Raw genomic sequence first — 15,980 nt, forward strand, 5'->3', positions numbered from 1 at the left:
CCAGACTCCGCTTCCGGCGGCCATCTGTGCGCTGCCACCGCCGACCGTTGTCCCCCTGCCCCTTTGCTACCACTAGTCCCTCCTGTTCGCTATCACAGACGCTGTCATGACTACCACCAGGTCTATGTTCGCCCCTTGCTGCCCCTATTGCGCAGGCGCCGGCCGAACAGACGTACGACGGCGGCGCGTGTGAAAGCGCGGGCGCGATCTGATCACGTGACCTAAACGCCGATTTTTTCCTCGCGACCGCGACCTATCGGCCATATAAGACAAACCGGGCCCGGCACGAGCTGCAGACCATCACACTCTCTTTAATCAGGTGCTGTATATTTAGGCACAGGTGCTTTTGCCAGTCTCAGCGCGGAAGCAAGAGCGTCAAGTCCAGAAGTTACGGGCGATCGAATGTAAGCGCGGGCGCCAAGGCGGCAGGCATACCAGAGCGGCCAGGTGGCCAGGCGGCGCGCAGCGGACCGCGCGCGGGCGACGAGGGCAGGCTGACGACCAGATGACGGAGCAGGCACAGAGCGAGAGCGGCGGCGGCGTCGCGGCCGGCGCGCTGGCGCCCGAGGCCACCACGACGGCCACCCCCGCGGCCACCACGACCACGCGCACGCGGCGCACGTCGTCGGTCGGCCACATCGACCTCGGCGACACGGCCGGATCGGCGCTGTCGACGATGGACGCGACCGCGTCGCAGATCCTCAAGAGCCGGAACCGGCGGCGGGCGCTGTCGAACGCCATGCCCGGCGCCACGGCCGAGGTCAGCGGCGCCAGCCGGCTGTGGATCTCGTACCGCGAGCTGTGCTACCGCAAGACGTGGGGTGAGTGTGTGCGCGAGCGCGCTGACGGCAGTCAACCCGCTGCTGGCGCTGAGCGTGCCGATCGTGGCGTACGCGTGCGCGCACGACAAGGAGCACTCGCTCTTCCGGCGGATGCTGTTTGCGTCGTACCCCGTCGCGGGCACGAACCCGGTGCAGTACGCCAAGGGCGCGTGGGACTTCATCTTCGTGGGCTACTACGTGATCGTGTTCACGTTCCTGCGCGAGTTCTCGATGCAGCAGATCCTCGAGCCGATCGCGCACCGGTGCGGCATCAAGCGCGAGAGCAAGGTCAAGCGGTTCATGGAGCAGACGTACTCGATCATGTACTACTCGGTCATGTCGCCGTGGGGCCTGTACATCATGCACCACACGCCGCTGTGGTACTTTGAGACCCGGCCGTTCTACGAGGCGTACCCGCACAAGCTGCACGACCTCGACTTCAAGATGTACTACCTCCTCCAGGCCGCGTTCTGGAGCCAGCAGGCCATCATTCTCTGCCTGCAGGTCGAGAAGCCGCGCAAAGACTTCAAGGAGCTCGTGTTCCACCACGTCGTCACGATCGCGCTCATCTTCTGCTCGTACCGGTTCCACTTCACGTGGATCGGCCTGGCCGTGTACATCACGATGGACACGTCGGACCTGGTCCTGGCCACGTCCAAGACGCTCAACTACCTCAACAACCCGATCACGGGGCCGTTCTTTTTGTTTTTCATGTGCGTCTGGGTCTACACGCGCCACTACCTCAACCTGCGCATCCTGTGGTCGGTGCTGACCGAGTTCGCGACCGTGGGCGACTTCACGCTGAACTTTGCCGCCGAGCAGTACAAGTGCTGGATCTCCCAGACAATCACGTTCGTCCTGCTGTCCGCGCTCCAGCTCGTCAACACGTACTGGCTCTTTTTGATCTGCCGTGTCGCCTACCGATACGTGTTCTCCAACATCCAGAAGGACGAGCGCTCGTCCGATGAGGAGGACGACGAAGAGGACGAGCCCGAGGCCGAGAGCAAGAAGGACGAGTAGCCGCGTGCGGCGCTCGCTGTATTGTTAGTTACTGCGCTCGCTGTATTGTTAGCTGCAATCGAACCTGTACAATGGACCGTGGCGCGGGTGGCGCTTGTCACCCGGCCCGCGCGGTGGCGTGTCTGCGCCTAGCACGCCCGGCACGCTCAGGAGGGCGCCCCCTGCTCCGCACGGCACTGTGTGGCGCTGTGGCGCGGCCACCTACGTCAATTGACTCGCGCGCCCTCTGGACCGCGGCTCGTTGGCAGTCGGTGCGCGCGCGCCGCCCAGCTAGCGCGGGTCGCGCCCGCCTACCAAACAGCGTGCCAATAGCCCGCCCAGCCCGCCCGCCGCCCGACCCGGCCATCCCTCGCTGCAGCCGAGCCGCGCTACCAGCCGAGCCGCGGCCCACTGGCTCCTGCACGCGAGCCGCACGCGCCGACGTCACCTCCGGCGAGTCACATGCCGCCGCCGAACCCGCGTTCGCCGGCGGCCTGCGGGGCCGCCGCCGGCCCCGGCGACACGTGCGCTAATAATAGCTGGCACCGTGGCCTGTTCTCGATACGCCGTACGGCAGCTATCGCGCGCGGACGGCCGCCATTGGCCTGGCGGGGGCGCCTGACAGGCGCCCGCTCGTCAGCCAAGCCCCTAGGCGCTAGCGGCCGGAGAGGGTCGGGTCGGCCGCGGCGCGATAGAGGCGAGGGGCAAGCCGCACGCCGTGCGGCTCGCCGGCCCTCCCGCGCGCCCGCCGGCCGCCGCGGCGCGGGCCGCGCCGGCGCGGCCGTGCCGCGGACCGGGCGGCTGCCGCGACCCAGCGCGCGCCGCGCGCCGCACCGCCAGCCGCCTCCCGGCCGCGGGTGCGGCCGGCGCCTCAGCCGTGTGGTCTATAAATAGAACAGTGCCTGTGCGCTACGCGGCTTACCTAAGCGCACCAAGCGGGCACACGCTGGGAGGCGGTCGCTTAGCCCGTGCTGACATAATCGTGTCCGCTGGGTCCGGACGAGTCCGAGTACGTCCTAGGCAGCGGAGGTCGCTGCTAACCGCCAGACCGCAATTTTTTTCCTCATCGTCGTCGTCGTCGTCTCCATTCCGCGCCAGCACCCGCGTCCGAGACCGTCGCCGATCAGCAACTCCCAGGCTCGCCATCGCGGGTTCGATGCAAACCAGTCGCGGCCGCGCCCCCCCCTTCGCCGCCCGTCCGGACGCCGCCAAGATCCACTGATACCGGCGCAACGCCAGAACATGCTGCAGACATTGTAGGCATCAAAGACCGCCAGCATGGGCCGCAGAAAAATCCCCATCAAGCCGCTCAAGGACGAGCGCAACCGGTCGGTGTAAGTAGTCGCCACCCGCGGCGCTGACGGCAGCACCTTTCTCAAGCGCAAGGCCGGCCTGTTCAAGAAAGCGCACGAGCTGTCGGTGCTGTGTTCGGTCGACATCGCCGTGATCATCGTCGGCCACAACAAGAAGCTGTACGAGTACACGTCCTGCGACACCCGCCAGCTCATCAAGCAGTACAACTTTGTAAGTGGGCCTGGCGACGCCGCTGACCGCAGACCGTGCCCCACGAGAGCAAGGGCCCGGCCGACTTCCAGAAGGGCACCGACCTGTCGGACGATGAGAACGAGTCCGAAACGCCGGATCCGCCGGACCGTGCGCCGTCCGTGCAGTCGATCGTGCTGACCGACTCGGTGTCGCCGATTCCGCCGCACCTGCAATTGCAGCGCCAGGGCCGGCCGGTGTCGGTGTCGCCGCGGACGCACCCGGCGGCGGTGCGCGCGGCGCACTCGCGCAACAGCTCGAACGAGCTGCACAACTACGTGGTGAACCAGCAGCAGGCGCGCCAGCCGGTGCAGGCGATGCCGGTGGCCCAGATGGGCCAGGTCCAGCCGGGGATGCAGCTGGGCGTGTCGCAGGGCCAGACGATGCCGGGCCAGGCCGTGGCCCAGCCGTACGGCGGGCCTGAGTTCTCGTCGTTCTTTGGCTACCCGCGCGTGAACTACCAGATGGGCTACGGCCAGCAGATGCCGATCGAGTACCAGCAGGCACAGCAGGCGCAGCAGGCGCAGCAGGCGGCGCAGGCGCAGGCGGCGCAACAGGCCCACGCGGCCCAGCAGGCCCACGCGGCCCAGCAGGCCCACGCCGCCCAGCAGGCCCACGCGCAGGCCCAGGCCCAGGCGCACGCGCAGGCGCAAGCCCAGGCCCAGGCCCAGCAGGCCCAGACAACGCCGCAGCTGGCGCCCCGCACGCGCGCCTCGCGCTCGTCGCGCTCGTCCCAGGCCGCTGTCCCCAAGGCCCAGTCGGTCCAGCCCCAGAGCTGGAGCTCGATCGGCTCGGACTCGGGCCGCGCCCAGAGCGTCGACGTCGGCGCCCTTTCCCGCACCAACAGCCAGCAGTCGTTCGCCGGCAGCGACAGCGGCAAGTCCGTCCGGCCCAAGCTCAAGCTGCGGATCCCGCCCGACGAGAGCCCCTCGGCGGCCGACGCCAACGGCACCCAGCCCGCCGACAGCGACGCGGACGCCGCGCCGCCTGAGGCGTCCACCGTCTCGTCCCAGGAGAACTCGGCACCGCCGCTGTCGGCGCTGACCAAAGACCTGTCGTCGCCGGTGCTGCTGCTGCCGGCACCGTCGCCGTCGACGTACCTGAGCAGCGCCAACGTGCTGACCGGCCCCGGCAATCCGTTCGCGCGGCCGCCGCCGCACCAGTACGCGCCCGGGCAGGGCCAGGGCGCCGGCGGCAGCAACGCGCAGCCGCAGGGCGCCCAGAACCAGCGCGAGCAGTCGCAGACGCCGCTCTCGGCGCTGCCGTCGCGGTACGTGTCCGAGCTGCTCCCGTCGCCGTCCAACTTCTACACGCCCTCGGACTGGACCCAGTTCAAGAACTTCGGCGGCATGTTCGGGACCACGCCCACCGCGTCCTCGGTCCCAGCCACGTCCGGCGGCGGCTTCCCGGGCGGCAAAATGCACTCGGGCATGTCGGCCGGCCCGCTCGCGCACGATCTGCTACCGTCGCCCCTACAGTTCCACACGCCCGTCGTCGTGTCAGCCGCGCAGAGCTTTGCGCGCACGGCCGCGCCGCCCGACGACAAGCTCGCCTTCGACGGCAAGCGCGCCGGCTCGGACGACGACGACGGCGCGCGCAAAAAGGCGCGCGAGAGCTAGCGCGCTCTGCATCGGGGCCCCGCCCCCAGGTTCTTTGGTTATGTCTATACGTGCCGGGCCCGCCCGCGCTTTGTCTTTTTGGGTATTGGTGTTTCATGGGCGATTTTGTAGAAAATATGATTGTCTGGTTTATCAACGGCCCGCGGCCGTGCGCGGGCCGCGGGCCCGCTACCGCTGGCGCAGGATCTCGAACATGAACTGCTCGAACGAGAGCGTGATGACGCCTGGGTCAGCGCGCCCGGCGGCCACTCACCGTCCTGGTCGTCGTCGTACTTGCGGAACGCGTCCGTCATGCGCTTGATGCTGATGCACGACTGCACAAACATGTCGAAGGAGATGTCTCGGCGGGCTAGACGCGGTCAGCAACGTCGGCGCGGGGGGGAGCGCAGGGGGGAAAGGACCATCGTGGGGCTGCCGCCGCGGCGGCGGGCGAAACGACTCGCTCGGGGACTCACATCTCCTGTCGTAGGAAGAAAAGAGAAAGGCCACGAACTCGGGTGAGAGCCGGTAGCCAAAGGCTGGCGTCAGCGCGCCCGCGCACACACGCACCTTCCAGCGCCCGGCAGTACTCGGGGTACGAGATCGTGCCGCTGTTGTCGGCGTCGAACTGCTGGAACAGCCGGAGCCAGTCGCCGAGGTACGACCACAGGTTCTTGAACTCGTTGTAGTCGATCGTGCCCGACAGGTTCGTGTCAAACATGCGGATCATCATCCGCACCGTCGACGGGTCGAACCGCGAGTGGTCCCAGTTGACGAGCGCCGACCGGAGCTCTTTTTCCGAGAGCGAGCCGGTGTTGTCGACGTCGACCTGGCGGAAGATCGCCAGCAGCGGGTCGTTGGGCGACGGCATCGCCACCCCGCCGGGGTACGGCGACTGCGACACGGCCCCGCCGGGCGGCACGCGGCCCTGCCCGTGCGTGGCTGGCCGCGGCGCGGCCCCGTAGCCGCTCTGCGGCGGCGGGTAGCCAGCCTGGCCGGTGCCGGGCCGGGCGTAGCCCTGCGTGGGCGGCCGGCCGTAGCCCTGCGGCGCGGCGTAGCCGGCCTGGTAGCCGTGCTGGCCCTGCGCGCCCGGTGCGCCGCCCGGTGCGCCGCCCTGGCCGGGCTGCCCACCGTTGACCATCTGGTCGTACTCGGCCGGCGTCATCGACGGCTGCGTCAGCGTGCCCGCGGCCGACCTACCGGCAGGCTGTCTTTTCCGCGATAGCTCATCTGTGTCTGGAGTCGGCCGATCACGGGCGGATCGGATACCTGGGCTGGGCGAGAGACGATGTCGCCCGTGGATCTGCGGACCGGGGCCTTTATAGCACCTGGGCTTGCACGGAAACGTACGCCAGCTGCAGATTCATGCACCGGCCTGCGGCTAAGCCTATCCGGCGGCCGGGTACGATGGTTTCTACGTCATGCCTAGCGCTGCCGGCCTGTGTCGAACATTGCATCACGGGTCGCATCGCCAGCTGCCAAGCGCGCACCTGGCACAGACCGGGCACGCGTGTTTGTGCGACACTGCCGTCCCGAGGTCTTACCGGCGCGCCGGGCCGTGTCTGAGCCCTGCGCGGCCCGCCGCGGCTAGCGCGACGCGCCAAGGGCGTGGACCGGTAACAGGCCGTGACCCGCCCCTTTCGGCTTCCGGTGGCAGCGGACCCTGCCGGGCGCACGGCTGGCAGAACGGCCGCTACGCCCGCACCGGGCGCGGTTGCTGCGGCCAGCCGTCCGACACGCTAGCCGCACAGCCGACAGGTTACGCGGCTTGGCGCTCACGTGACTATGACGCGTGGCGCCGCCGGCGCCGCGCGGCGCAGCGCGGCGCAGTTGCCCAAAATCATTCAGTACTGTACAGCGACGGCGCAGGCGCAGGGCGGCCCGCGTCGCGAGATCCATCCCAACATATCGTAACTCCGCCCGTAGTGTTTGTGGGGCGCGGCCCGAGCCGGGTCGGGCGGGCGCCGCAGGCGCGTTAGCGGCCAGCAAGGCACCCGCGCTACACCGGATGCTCTGCCTTGGCCATCCACCACTGCTGCAGCAGCGAGTCCAGGTCCTGGCGTTAGCGCGGCCCCGGCGGACACGTACCATACTCAGTTTGTCGATCTGAGTCCCAAATCCGCGAAACACGGCGTCCATGTGCTCCTCGCGCGGCGTGTGCGCGGCCGGCCGCCCGTGCAGCGGCTTGTACCCGCGCGCGATCACGAGGACGTTCTCGAGCGCCTTGTCGTTCGCGTAGCCCGCCCGCGACGCCTTCATCAGGCTCGCCTCGGCCGAGAACCGCCGGCCGTGGTGGGGGTCCACGGGCGAGTTGTGCATCGACGGCGTCGACTGCGACGACACCTCGCCGGCGTCGTCGTCGTCCTTGTCGAGCGTCGAGATCGTCGAGTTGTACTCGTTGTCGTCCGTGGCCGCGTCGTCCTCGTCGACGGCCTCGGCCGCGGCCGGCCGCGGCTCGGCCGCGGGCGCGGCCTCGGCCTCGGCCTCGGCCTCGGGCGTGCCCTCGCGCGCGGGCTTGCCCACCACCGGCGACTCGGCCGCCGACCTCCACAGGTCGTCCGAGTGCCGCGGACCGAAGCGCAGCTCGCCCAGCACCTCCTGCTCCGACGGCAGATCGGTCTCGCCGCCCATCGCGGCCGCCACGTCCTCCACGGGCGAGTCCAGCGCGGGCGCCACGTCCTCGCGCTGCGCCGCCCGCGCGCTCGCCTCGCGCTGCAGCGTCGCCTCCGCCGCCGCCGCCTCCGCCACCCGGTCCGACAGCTCGTCGATCGCCTGCAGCCGCAGCGATGACCGCTTGGCCTCCGCCGGCGGCGGCGCCTTGTCCTCGCCTCCCTTCTTGCTGCGCTTCTTGAAGATGTTGTTGAACATGCTGCCGTTGCTCGACCGCCGCGGGCCCGACCCGTTGCTGTGGTACGCCGTCGCGATCATGTCCAGCGACGACTTGGTCTTGAGCAGCGACGTCTTGCGCGGCGCCGGCTTGGCCGCCGCCGCCGACTCGGCCGACCGCGTCGAGTCCAGGCTGGTGCGCGCCGACGAGAAGGCCGGCGCGTGCATGTCCTCGCTCGCCAGCGAGTTCAGCGACGCCGCCCGCGGCAGCGACGACACCCGCGCGATCGATGTCAGCGACGCCGCCCGCGGCAGCGAGCTTCCGGCGCCGGCCAGGCTGCGCACCGGACTGCTGGCCGCGCTCGTCATGCGCTCGCTGTCCGCAGCTGTGCTGCCGCTGACCGTGCTCACCCCCGAGCCGGCGCTGGCCGCGCTCGCCACGCTGGCCACGCTGGCCGTCGAGACCATGCTCGACATGGACGCCATGGCCGTGTGCAACGTGCCCGCGCTGGCTGTGCTGACGACGCTGGTCATGGACGCCATGGCCGAGTGCATGGTGGCCGTGCTCGTGTCGACCGAGACCAGGCTCGAGACGGACGCGTCCGGGTCGGCGCGCGCAGGCGCCGGGTCCACCCGTGACAGGTGTTCGTGCGACTTGGGTACCACCGGCCCGGTCGCTGTCTCAGCCACATCTGCGGGTGGTGCCTGGCCAGCCTCACCAGCCGCACCGCTGGGCGGTTCCACGCCCTTGGGTCCCGCGTCTGCGACAACGTCCGACCGTGCATCCGGGTCCGCCAAGTCTTCTGTCGGGTCCGCAACCGTGTCCGCGGGCGCCGTAACCCGATCGGCGTCTGTGTCCTCCAGATCTCTCAGGGCGGTGGGCGCATGCACTCCCAGATCGGCGATGTCGATGGTCGCGCCCGCCGCCGCTGCGGTCGCCGGCTCTGGCGACGGCGTGACTGCACGCAGCGCGTTCGCGCGCGCGGCCACAGCAGCCGCCTCCGCGGGCGCTTCGGCTGAGACAGACGGGCCCGCAGCCGCAGGCTTGGCCGCGTACTCGCCCGCGTGCTGGGTCTCGTCGGCGGCGTCCGGCGCGGCCGCCACAGAAGGGGCCACGCGGTCTGCGGCCGGCTCTGCCTCAGGCTCTTCCGCCGGCTCGCCCGCTGCCTCGACCACGGCTGCCTCCGGCTCGACGCCGGCCTCGGCCTGCCGCACCTCGACCGTCGCCGCCGCAGCCGACATGGCCACGGTCGCCGCGGTCGCCGGCTCAGCGTCGTCGGCAACGTCGTCCAGGTCCGAGTCCGAGTCCGCGTCGTCCGAGTCGCCTGTGTCCTCCTCGTCGCCGAACTCGCCCTCGGAGTAGTAGTAGTCGGGCGCCTCGACGTACGTCGGCGCTGAGAACGAGACGCTCTTGGTGGCGGTGGCCGTCGGTCCAGCGGCCGCGCTCGTCACCGGCTTGCGCTTGGCCGAGCGCAGCCGTTTCAGGAACCCGCGGGCCTTCTCGCCCACCGGCTCGTCCGCAGAGGGCAGGTCCGGCAGCTGGCGTCAGCCGCGCGCGCGCGCGCACGTACCTCGGTGTTCCGGTGCTTGTTGAGGCGGGCCAGGCGCTCAAACGGCGTCTCGACGTTCTCGGCCGGCAGGTAGCCTGGCGTCAGCGGGGCCGCGCGCGCACGTACCGATCGACGAGTCCTTGACCAGGCGGACCAGCCACCAGTACGAGTTGGAGTCGTCCAGCAGGACCATGGCGTCGCCCTTGGCCGCGTTGGCGTGGCCCTCGGCGGTGGCCTCGAACGCGTGGAAGGCGTAGACCAGGTTGAAGTCGATGTCTGGGTCAGCGCGGCGCCTGGGCGCACGTACTCTCGTCCGCGATGGACGGCGACGACGACAGGTCGTAGGTGTCGTCGACGTCGGCCGAGTCCGAGTCCGAGTCCGAGTCGGCCTTGCGCTCGGACTGGGGGTCGTCCACCGAGTCCGAGTCCTCTGCCGCCTGGTGCTGCGATCGTGCCGTGGTCATGCTCTCTAGGCCGGTGAGGGACTCTGCGGTCAGCCGGCGCCGGCGGCGCGCGTACCTGCAAACTGTGGCGACGAGTATGGGGCGGCCATAGGTGGTGAAGGGAGGGTTGTCGGGCGTGAAAAATATATCGAGCGTGCCAGCGCCCGTCTACGAGTCCGCCGGGCGCGCGACCTGCGCGCGGCCGCAGGCGCCCGCGCCGCAGGCCCTAGCCGCCGTGGCCGGTATGGAGCTACGCGTGGACGGCGGGCTAGCTGGGGCGAGCTAGCGCGGCGCGGGCGGCGGACACGACGCAGGATGCGGACCTCCCAGCGGACCCGGCGCGGACCCACGGCGCGCCCTGCCGACGCGGCTGGGCCGGGCGGTCGCACGGGCGTGCTGGCGGCGGCCGGGACGGCCGCGCTGGCGACTGCGCCGACCGAGGCCAGGAGGAAAGGGGGGAAGGAGGCAAGGAGGGTCCGGTCCCGGGTCCGGATCCGTGACCGGGTCCGCAGTGACGCGGGCTAGTGGTACGCGGGTCCGCGCGCGGCGGCGGTGCGCTTGTTTACCCCTGGCAGCAGCGCGCAGGTCACGTGGGGCCAGCGCGTCACCCCGCCGCGCGCCGCGCTGGCGCTTTTGACGCTAATGTCACACCCGCGAGCTGAGACATGCAGCACGGCGCATGTCGCTAAACCTTAATGCGCCGCCGGGTCGACAAAGTCCCAACCGTGGGCGACCAGGCCGGGGTCGCAGGCCGGCGCGGGGCACACGTGGGACCGCGGGCGTGGCGCGCGGTCGGGCCGGCAGGCGACGTGCGCCGCCGGCGGCCGGCTGGCGCCGGCGCGTGCCGGGCCGGCCGGCGGATGTGACCGGAGAACGCCGGGCCGGGACCCGGGGGCGCGGCGCAGGCGAGCGTCTGGACCGGGCGCCGGGGGCCATGCGCGGCGGGCGCGCGCGGCGGGCGGGCCCGGGCGTCGCGCGGCGGCGCGGTGCGCGGCGGCCGCGGATTTGGTTCTCGTCTGCGAGACTTTAGCACGGCCGCCGGCGCGAAATTTTCTCCTCACTCTTGTTTCCTCCGCCGACCCAACGGCGGCCTGCACGCAGACCGTTTGGCCCCCCAGCTCCCCGCGCACCGCCCGAAGCATTGCCGGCGCGCTGTGTGGCGCAGCGTAGGGCCGGCTGAGCCCGTTGGCGCCGCACGCCCGGCCCACCCTCGAGATGGGCACCCCGCCCCCCAACGCGATCCCGCCGGCGGGCGAAAACAGCCCGCGCAGCGCGGCGGTGGCGGTGCCGATCGCCGCCGCCGCCGGCGCGCGGCCGCAGTCGCCGCTGCGGCCGACCCGGCTGCACGTCGAGACCAATCTGCGGCCGACCCGGCTGTTTTCGGCGCCGCGCCCGGCGTCGGCCTCGCCCGCCGGCTTCGGCTTCTCGTCGTCGGCGTCGACGCCGCCCGCGCAGTCCGGCTCGGACGTGGACGACTCGCTGCTGTCGTCGCCGGTGTCGGCGTCGCTGCCGTCCGACGACGTCGCGCGCTCGGGCTCGTCCGCGCGCAAGTACTCCTGGCGCAACCCGCGGCCGCGCGGCCTGTCGCGGGCGTCGCGCCGCGACTCGGCCGCGGACGCGTCGTCCCCGGCCTCGCAGTTCCTCCAGCTGTTCTCGGCCTCGTCGGCCACGCCGCCGCGCCCCGACGACGAGGGCCAGCTCGTCAACGACCACGTCCTGGGCCGGACCGTCGGCTACGGCGGCTTCTCGCGCGTCAAGGAGGCCCACACGATCGAGGACGGCGCCGAGGTCACCCGGGCGGTCAAGGTCGTGCTCAAGGGCCAGGCCGGCGCCGACAGCATCCTGGCCGACCTCGACCGCGAGATCTCGATCTGGCGCGGCCTCTCGAGCTGCCAGCACCCGCACCTCCTGCCGCTGCTGGCCGTGCACGAGACCGACTACGCGACCTACTGCTTCTCGCCGTACGCGAACGCGCGCACGCTGTTCGACGCCGTCGTGCGCGGCCGCACCGACAGCCCCGTGCCGCTGCCGCGCCGCCTGCGCTGGGTCTACCAGCTGTGCTGCGCGCTGCGGTGCCTCCACGAAGACCTCGCGCTCGTCCACCGCGACGTCAAGCCCGAGAACTGCCTGCTGCAGACGCCGCCCGGCGCCGACCTCGCCGACGCCGACCTGATGCTGTGCGACTTTGGCATGTCCCGCTTCGTCCAGCGGTGCTCGCCGACCGCGCCCGACGCGGCCGCGGCCACCCAGGACGAGCTCGAGCTCACCGGCTCGATCCCGTACCTGGCCCCGGAGATCGTGCAGGGCGTGGGCTACCGCAACTACGTGTACTCGGCCAAGCAGGACATCTGGTCGCTCGGCGTGACGCTCTACTTTGTGGTGGCCGAGGACCTGCCGTTCCGCCACGCCTTCCTGCCCAACCTGCAGCACATGATCGCCAAGGGCGCCTGGGATCCGGCGCCGCTGCACGAGCGCGTGGCCGACGCGGGACCGCTGGTCGACCTGCTCGAGCACTGCCTGGACCTGGACCCGGACGCGCGCTGGGACATCTGCGCGGTGCTCGATCACCCGCTGTTTGACGACTTCCGGACGGACGTGCTGGACTAGCGATTTTGGATTTGGACGCGGCCGCGGGCTGCTGCTGTACAATACGTCATTTAGCGAACCGGTGGTCCGGTAACCAATACACGGCCTGGCTGCGACATGTGCGTGACACGATCTGTGCGCGCAGCTGTGGTCCCAGTTGCCGTGCGGGGTGGGTGACGCGTGACGGCGAGCCGCGCGGCGTGCGGCGGCCGGCGGTGCGGCGCGCGTCACGTGCTGCCGCACCGCAGCGTGCCTGGCGAGCCGCACCGCGTGCGGCGGACCGCCGACCCGCTCGCGCGACCACCGCGGAGCGCAGCCGCGCCCGCCGGCCCGCCGGCCGTGCCGTGCTCGTCTGGCCCTGGGCCCGCCAAGTGCGCCCAAGCGCCTCCGCAAGCGCCTCCCCAAGCGCCTCCGCGCGATCGCTTAACGCAATTCCCAAAGATAAGTGCACCGGCCAAAACAAGCGACTCCACCACCACATCGTCCCTTCGGACGTCTCCATCCACGCACCAGGCCAGCAGGACCCCCCAGCTGCGGTCCAGGCCTAGAGCAGGCCACTCCGTGTGCAGGTCGACGCAGCGGCTTCTCGCCAGACGCCCAGGCGCCCACAGCGTCCGGGACACTCGCACGGCCGGGTCGGATTCGCCCGTCCGCACGGCGTGCCGCGGCCACCAGCCGTCTTCCGGCGCGCCCACCGCGCCATCCGGCTGAGGAGCGCAGCCCGGGCGAGGCCCAGGCGGTGACTGCGTCTGTGGCGGCCGCGAGCCGTCCAGGATCGGCGAAATGCCCCGATCAATCTACTCGGACTCGACCGAGTCCGAGGACTCGGAGTTCAACACCCGGCTGCACCTGGTGCCGCCCATCACACGCCAGCGGGCCAAGCCGCTGCTGGCGCCGTCGCGGGTAAGTGCTGTGGGGAGCGCGCTGACAGCAGCGCCGCGTGCGCCATCTTATCGGCATCGGCCTGCGCAACCTGACGCTGGCGCCGCCGCTGGCGCCCAGCCCGGCGCCGCCGCCGGCGCTGGCGTGCCCGCGGCGGCCGCGGTCACGCGCGGCGGGCGGCGAGCGCAATGGCTCGGCCGCTGGCAGCGGCGACGAGTCGGACTCGTCCGCGGCCGAGTCGACAACGAGCGTCTCCACGACGGCGTCGGCGCCGCGCAAGGGCCGCAAGCACCGCGCGCGGCGGCCAGAGACGCCGACGGCGTCCGCGCCGGCCGGCGCGGCCGCCCGCGCGCCGGCCCGGGCGAGCGAGCCCGAGCGGCCCGCGCCGCGGCGGTCGGCCACGGCCTCGTCCGAGGCCGAGCCGATCCCGGAGGACGCCGCGGCCGAGCCGCGGCCGGACGAGATCACGCCGGTGGCGACGTGGCGGCCGCGGCGGCGCACGGCCCGCGTCAACTCGCTGCTCAGCCAGGAGAGCCCGATCCAGCGGCAGCGCAAGCTCGAGGAGCTCGCCAGCCACCGGCTCGCCGACGTCTTCTTCTCGCTGCACTGCCCGGGCATCGAGGAGCCCGTGTACGTGAGCGAGATCATCAAGAACGCCATGAACCCGACGTTCCAGAACTTCGACCTGGCCACGTCGCTGTCGGCGTTCATCCGGCGGATGACGTCGGTCACGGTCAAGTTCTGGACGCGGTCCGGCGACGGGTGGGCGCTGCTCGTCGACGTGTTTGTGCTGATGCCGACGCTCAAGTACATCAGCTCGTCGGTCGACGACATCCGGTACACGCTCGACTCCAACACGGTGCTGTTTGTGCTCACCGACGGCGTCTACGTGATGTTCTCGGACTTCCCGCTGCAGACCGACATCTTCGACAACGGCTTCTCGCGCACGCCGTCGGCGTCGGCCCTCAACCGGCTGCGGTCGTCGGCGTCGCTGGCCGAGGACGCCGCCGGCGGCCCGCTCGAGAAGAGCTCGTCGTACGAGGCCATCATGCGGCTCAACACGCTCGACGAGTGCATCGGCGACGCCGAGCGCACGCGGCTGGCCGTGCAGGCCGACATGGACGAGGTGCTCAAGCGCAACCGGCGCGTGCTCCAGCTGGTCCTCGGCGAGCGCCAGCAGGAGGTCGCGCTCGCGTACAAGCGCAACGCGCTCGCGGTCGAGGGCCGCCGGCTCAAGGAGGCCGAGCAGGTGCGCGACGACGCGCGCCTGCAGATCCGCCGCCGCCGCGAGCAGCTCCTCGCCGGCCGCGCCGCGCTCAACGCCGGCCGCGCCGAGCACGCGCGCGCCCAGGACGAGTTCGCGGACGACCGTCTCGAGCTCGACAGCCTCGCGTTCGAGCTCGCCAAGGAGCGCCGCCGCGTCTGCACCGACCTCCAGAAGCTGTACCCGATCGAGCCGATCCTCGACAAGACGCTGGCGTTCTCGATCCGCGGCGTCGAGCTGCCCAACACGGCCTACGAGGGCTTCGACGAGGACAAGCTGGGCACGGCGCTGGGCTACACGGCCCACCTGGTCTACCTGATGGCGTACTACCTCGGCGTCAAGCTGCGGTACCCGATCTACCCCAGCAGCCTGCGCTCGTACGTGTTCGACCCGATCAGCGTGCTGCAGGGCCCGCGCGCGTTCCCGCTCTGGCCCAAGGGCTCGGTCTACTACCGGTTCGAGTACGGCGTGTTTCTGCTCAACAAGGACATCGAGCAGCTCATGAACTCGCAGTCGCTGCTCGTCATCGACCTGCGCCACACCCTGCCCAACCTCAAGTGCTTGCTGCTGGCGCTCGACGCGCAGCAGTGACGGGCATTTTGGACGCTCAGCCGAGCGAGTGTACATTAGTTATCTTTGCCGGATCCGCGCGCCGCCTGGCGCTGCTGCTTGTAGAGCGCGCTGTGGTAGGTGCCGACGACGAAGGCCACGGCCTGCAGAAACGGCGCTGGCGTCAGCGGCCGGGCCGGCGCACTACGTACCCCACGCCTCGGGGGGGAGGCACCGTTGGGCGAAGCCAAAGACCAAGGGCAGCGCCAGCCACGTCAGCCGCATGGCCGGTGGCAGTGCGTACCGGACTGTGGCGGCGACCTGGTCCGCGCGCCGCGCGCCGGAGATGACCGACATCGCCGCCAGCAGCACGGCGTTGGCGATCGGCGCGGCCTGCGTCAGCGCGGACGGCGGCTACGTACCGCCACGTTCGCCAGGACGTTCTGCAGCGCCCGCGCGCCTGCGGACGTGCGCCCGCGGAAGGCCACCTGGAGGAGCCGGACAAGGTCTGGGTCAGCGCGGCCGCGACGGGGCTCACAGTGCACGAGCGGGCCGGAGACGGCGACGCCGTAGACGCCGAGCTTGGCCGCGCGCGCGCGCATGCGCGCGGGGTCGGTGCCGTTGCCGGCGGCGTAGTACGCGATGATTTCGCTGGACGACGCGAGCGCGCCGGCGATGGCGGCCTTGGTTCTGGCGGTCAGCGCGGCGCGGGACGCGGGCGGTGCCGGCGGCGCGGCCGCGGCGGCGACGCGGACGCGGCGGCACGCGCCATATAGCCGCCATATAGCCGCCTACCTCAGCGGGTGCGTCTCGAGCTCGCGGCCCAGCGCGCGGACCAGCCCGTACGCGGACCCACGCTGCAGCGCGAGCGATCGTCCCATCGGAAAAGTCGTGGCCCAGGACGCGGAGTCGGATCGCAT

The 15,980-nt window shown here is 71.2% G+C and overlaps 7 protein-coding genes across 7 annotated transcripts; 4 read left to right on the plus strand and 3 right to left on the minus strand.

Moving 5' to 3' along the window:
• The first annotated feature begins 39 nt into the window (after nucleotides 1–39).
• V1510DRAFT_420058 (sphingosine N-acyltransferase) lies at nucleotides 40–1,917 on the plus strand. Its single transcript, XM_066934399.1, has 3 exons — nucleotides 40–404; nucleotides 506–821; nucleotides 853–1,917. Exons 2-3 carry the CDS (start codon nucleotides 506–508, stop codon nucleotides 1,839–1,841), a joined length of 1,305 nt encoding a protein of 434 aa, XP_066787834.1. The 5' UTR covers nucleotides 40–404; the 3' UTR covers nucleotides 1,842–1,917.
• A 1,181-nt stretch (nucleotides 1,918–3,098) lies between these two features.
• Nucleotides 3,099–4,981, plus strand: V1510DRAFT_407806 (uncharacterized protein; the record flags this gene model as incomplete). The annotated part of the gene is made up of 3 exons (XM_066932427.1): nucleotides 3,099–3,154; nucleotides 3,188–3,344; nucleotides 3,377–4,981. The coding sequence occupies 3 exons, from the start codon at nucleotides 3,099–3,101 to the stop codon at nucleotides 4,979–4,981; spliced, it is 1,818 nt and encodes a 605-aa protein (XP_066787835.1).
• A 4-nt stretch (nucleotides 4,982–4,985) lies between these two features.
• Nucleotides 4,986–6,296, minus strand: V1510DRAFT_420066 (EF-hand). Its single transcript, XM_066934400.1, has 5 exons — nucleotides 6,161–6,296; nucleotides 5,531–6,131; nucleotides 5,437–5,499; nucleotides 5,235–5,330; nucleotides 4,986–5,205 (listed from the first exon to the last, which is right to left on the minus strand). The coding sequence occupies exons 1-5, from the start codon at nucleotides 6,188–6,190 to the stop codon at nucleotides 5,150–5,152; spliced, it is 846 nt and encodes a 281-aa protein (XP_066787836.1). The 5' UTR covers nucleotides 6,191–6,296; the 3' UTR covers nucleotides 4,986–5,149.
• A 2,851-nt stretch (nucleotides 6,297–9,147) lies between these two features.
• V1510DRAFT_192887 (uncharacterized protein) lies at nucleotides 9,148–9,937 on the minus strand. The gene is made up of 4 exons (XM_066930452.1): nucleotides 9,856–9,937; nucleotides 9,644–9,823; nucleotides 9,463–9,612; nucleotides 9,148–9,431 (listed from the first exon to the last, which is right to left on the minus strand). Exons 1-4 carry the CDS (start codon nucleotides 9,887–9,889, stop codon nucleotides 9,268–9,270), a joined length of 528 nt encoding a protein of 175 aa, XP_066787837.1. The 5' UTR covers nucleotides 9,890–9,937; the 3' UTR covers nucleotides 9,148–9,267.
• Nucleotides 9,938–10,753: 816 nt separating this feature from the next.
• Nucleotides 10,754–12,481, plus strand: V1510DRAFT_420073 (kinase-like domain-containing protein). Its single transcript, XM_066934401.1, has 2 exons — nucleotides 10,754–11,014; nucleotides 11,189–12,481. The coding sequence occupies exons 1-2, from the start codon at nucleotides 10,995–10,997 to the stop codon at nucleotides 12,384–12,386; spliced, it is 1,218 nt and encodes a 405-aa protein (XP_066787838.1). The 5' UTR covers nucleotides 10,754–10,994; the 3' UTR covers nucleotides 12,387–12,481.
• Nucleotides 12,482–13,706: 1,225 nt separating this feature from the next.
• Nucleotides 13,707–15,155, plus strand: V1510DRAFT_420077 (uncharacterized protein). The gene has a single exon (XM_066934402.1). The coding sequence runs from the start codon at nucleotides 13,906–13,908 to the stop codon at nucleotides 15,100–15,102; it is 1,197 nt and encodes a 398-aa protein (XP_066787839.1). The 5' UTR covers nucleotides 13,707–13,905; the 3' UTR covers nucleotides 15,103–15,155.
• On the minus strand, nucleotides 14,966–15,979 carry V1510DRAFT_420079 (uncharacterized protein; the record flags this gene model as incomplete). Its single annotated transcript, XM_066934403.1, has 5 exons — nucleotides 15,856–15,979; nucleotides 15,599–15,750; nucleotides 15,483–15,568; nucleotides 15,273–15,453; nucleotides 14,966–15,238 (listed from the first exon to the last, which is right to left on the minus strand). Coding segments are annotated over exons 1-5 (602 nt in total), but the record flags the coding sequence as incomplete, so codon positions are not given.
• Between the last annotated feature and the right edge of the window lies 1 nt (nucleotide 15,980).

This window comes from Dipodascopsis tothii, assembly GCF_038497935.1.
Source record: "Dipodascopsis tothii strain CBS 759.85 unplaced genomic scaffold V1510scaffold_24, whole genome shotgun sequence".
In the NCBI taxonomy this organism is placed as follows: Eukaryota; Fungi; Ascomycota; class Lipomycetes; order Lipomycetales; family Lipomycetaceae; genus Neoaidaea; species Neoaidaea tothii.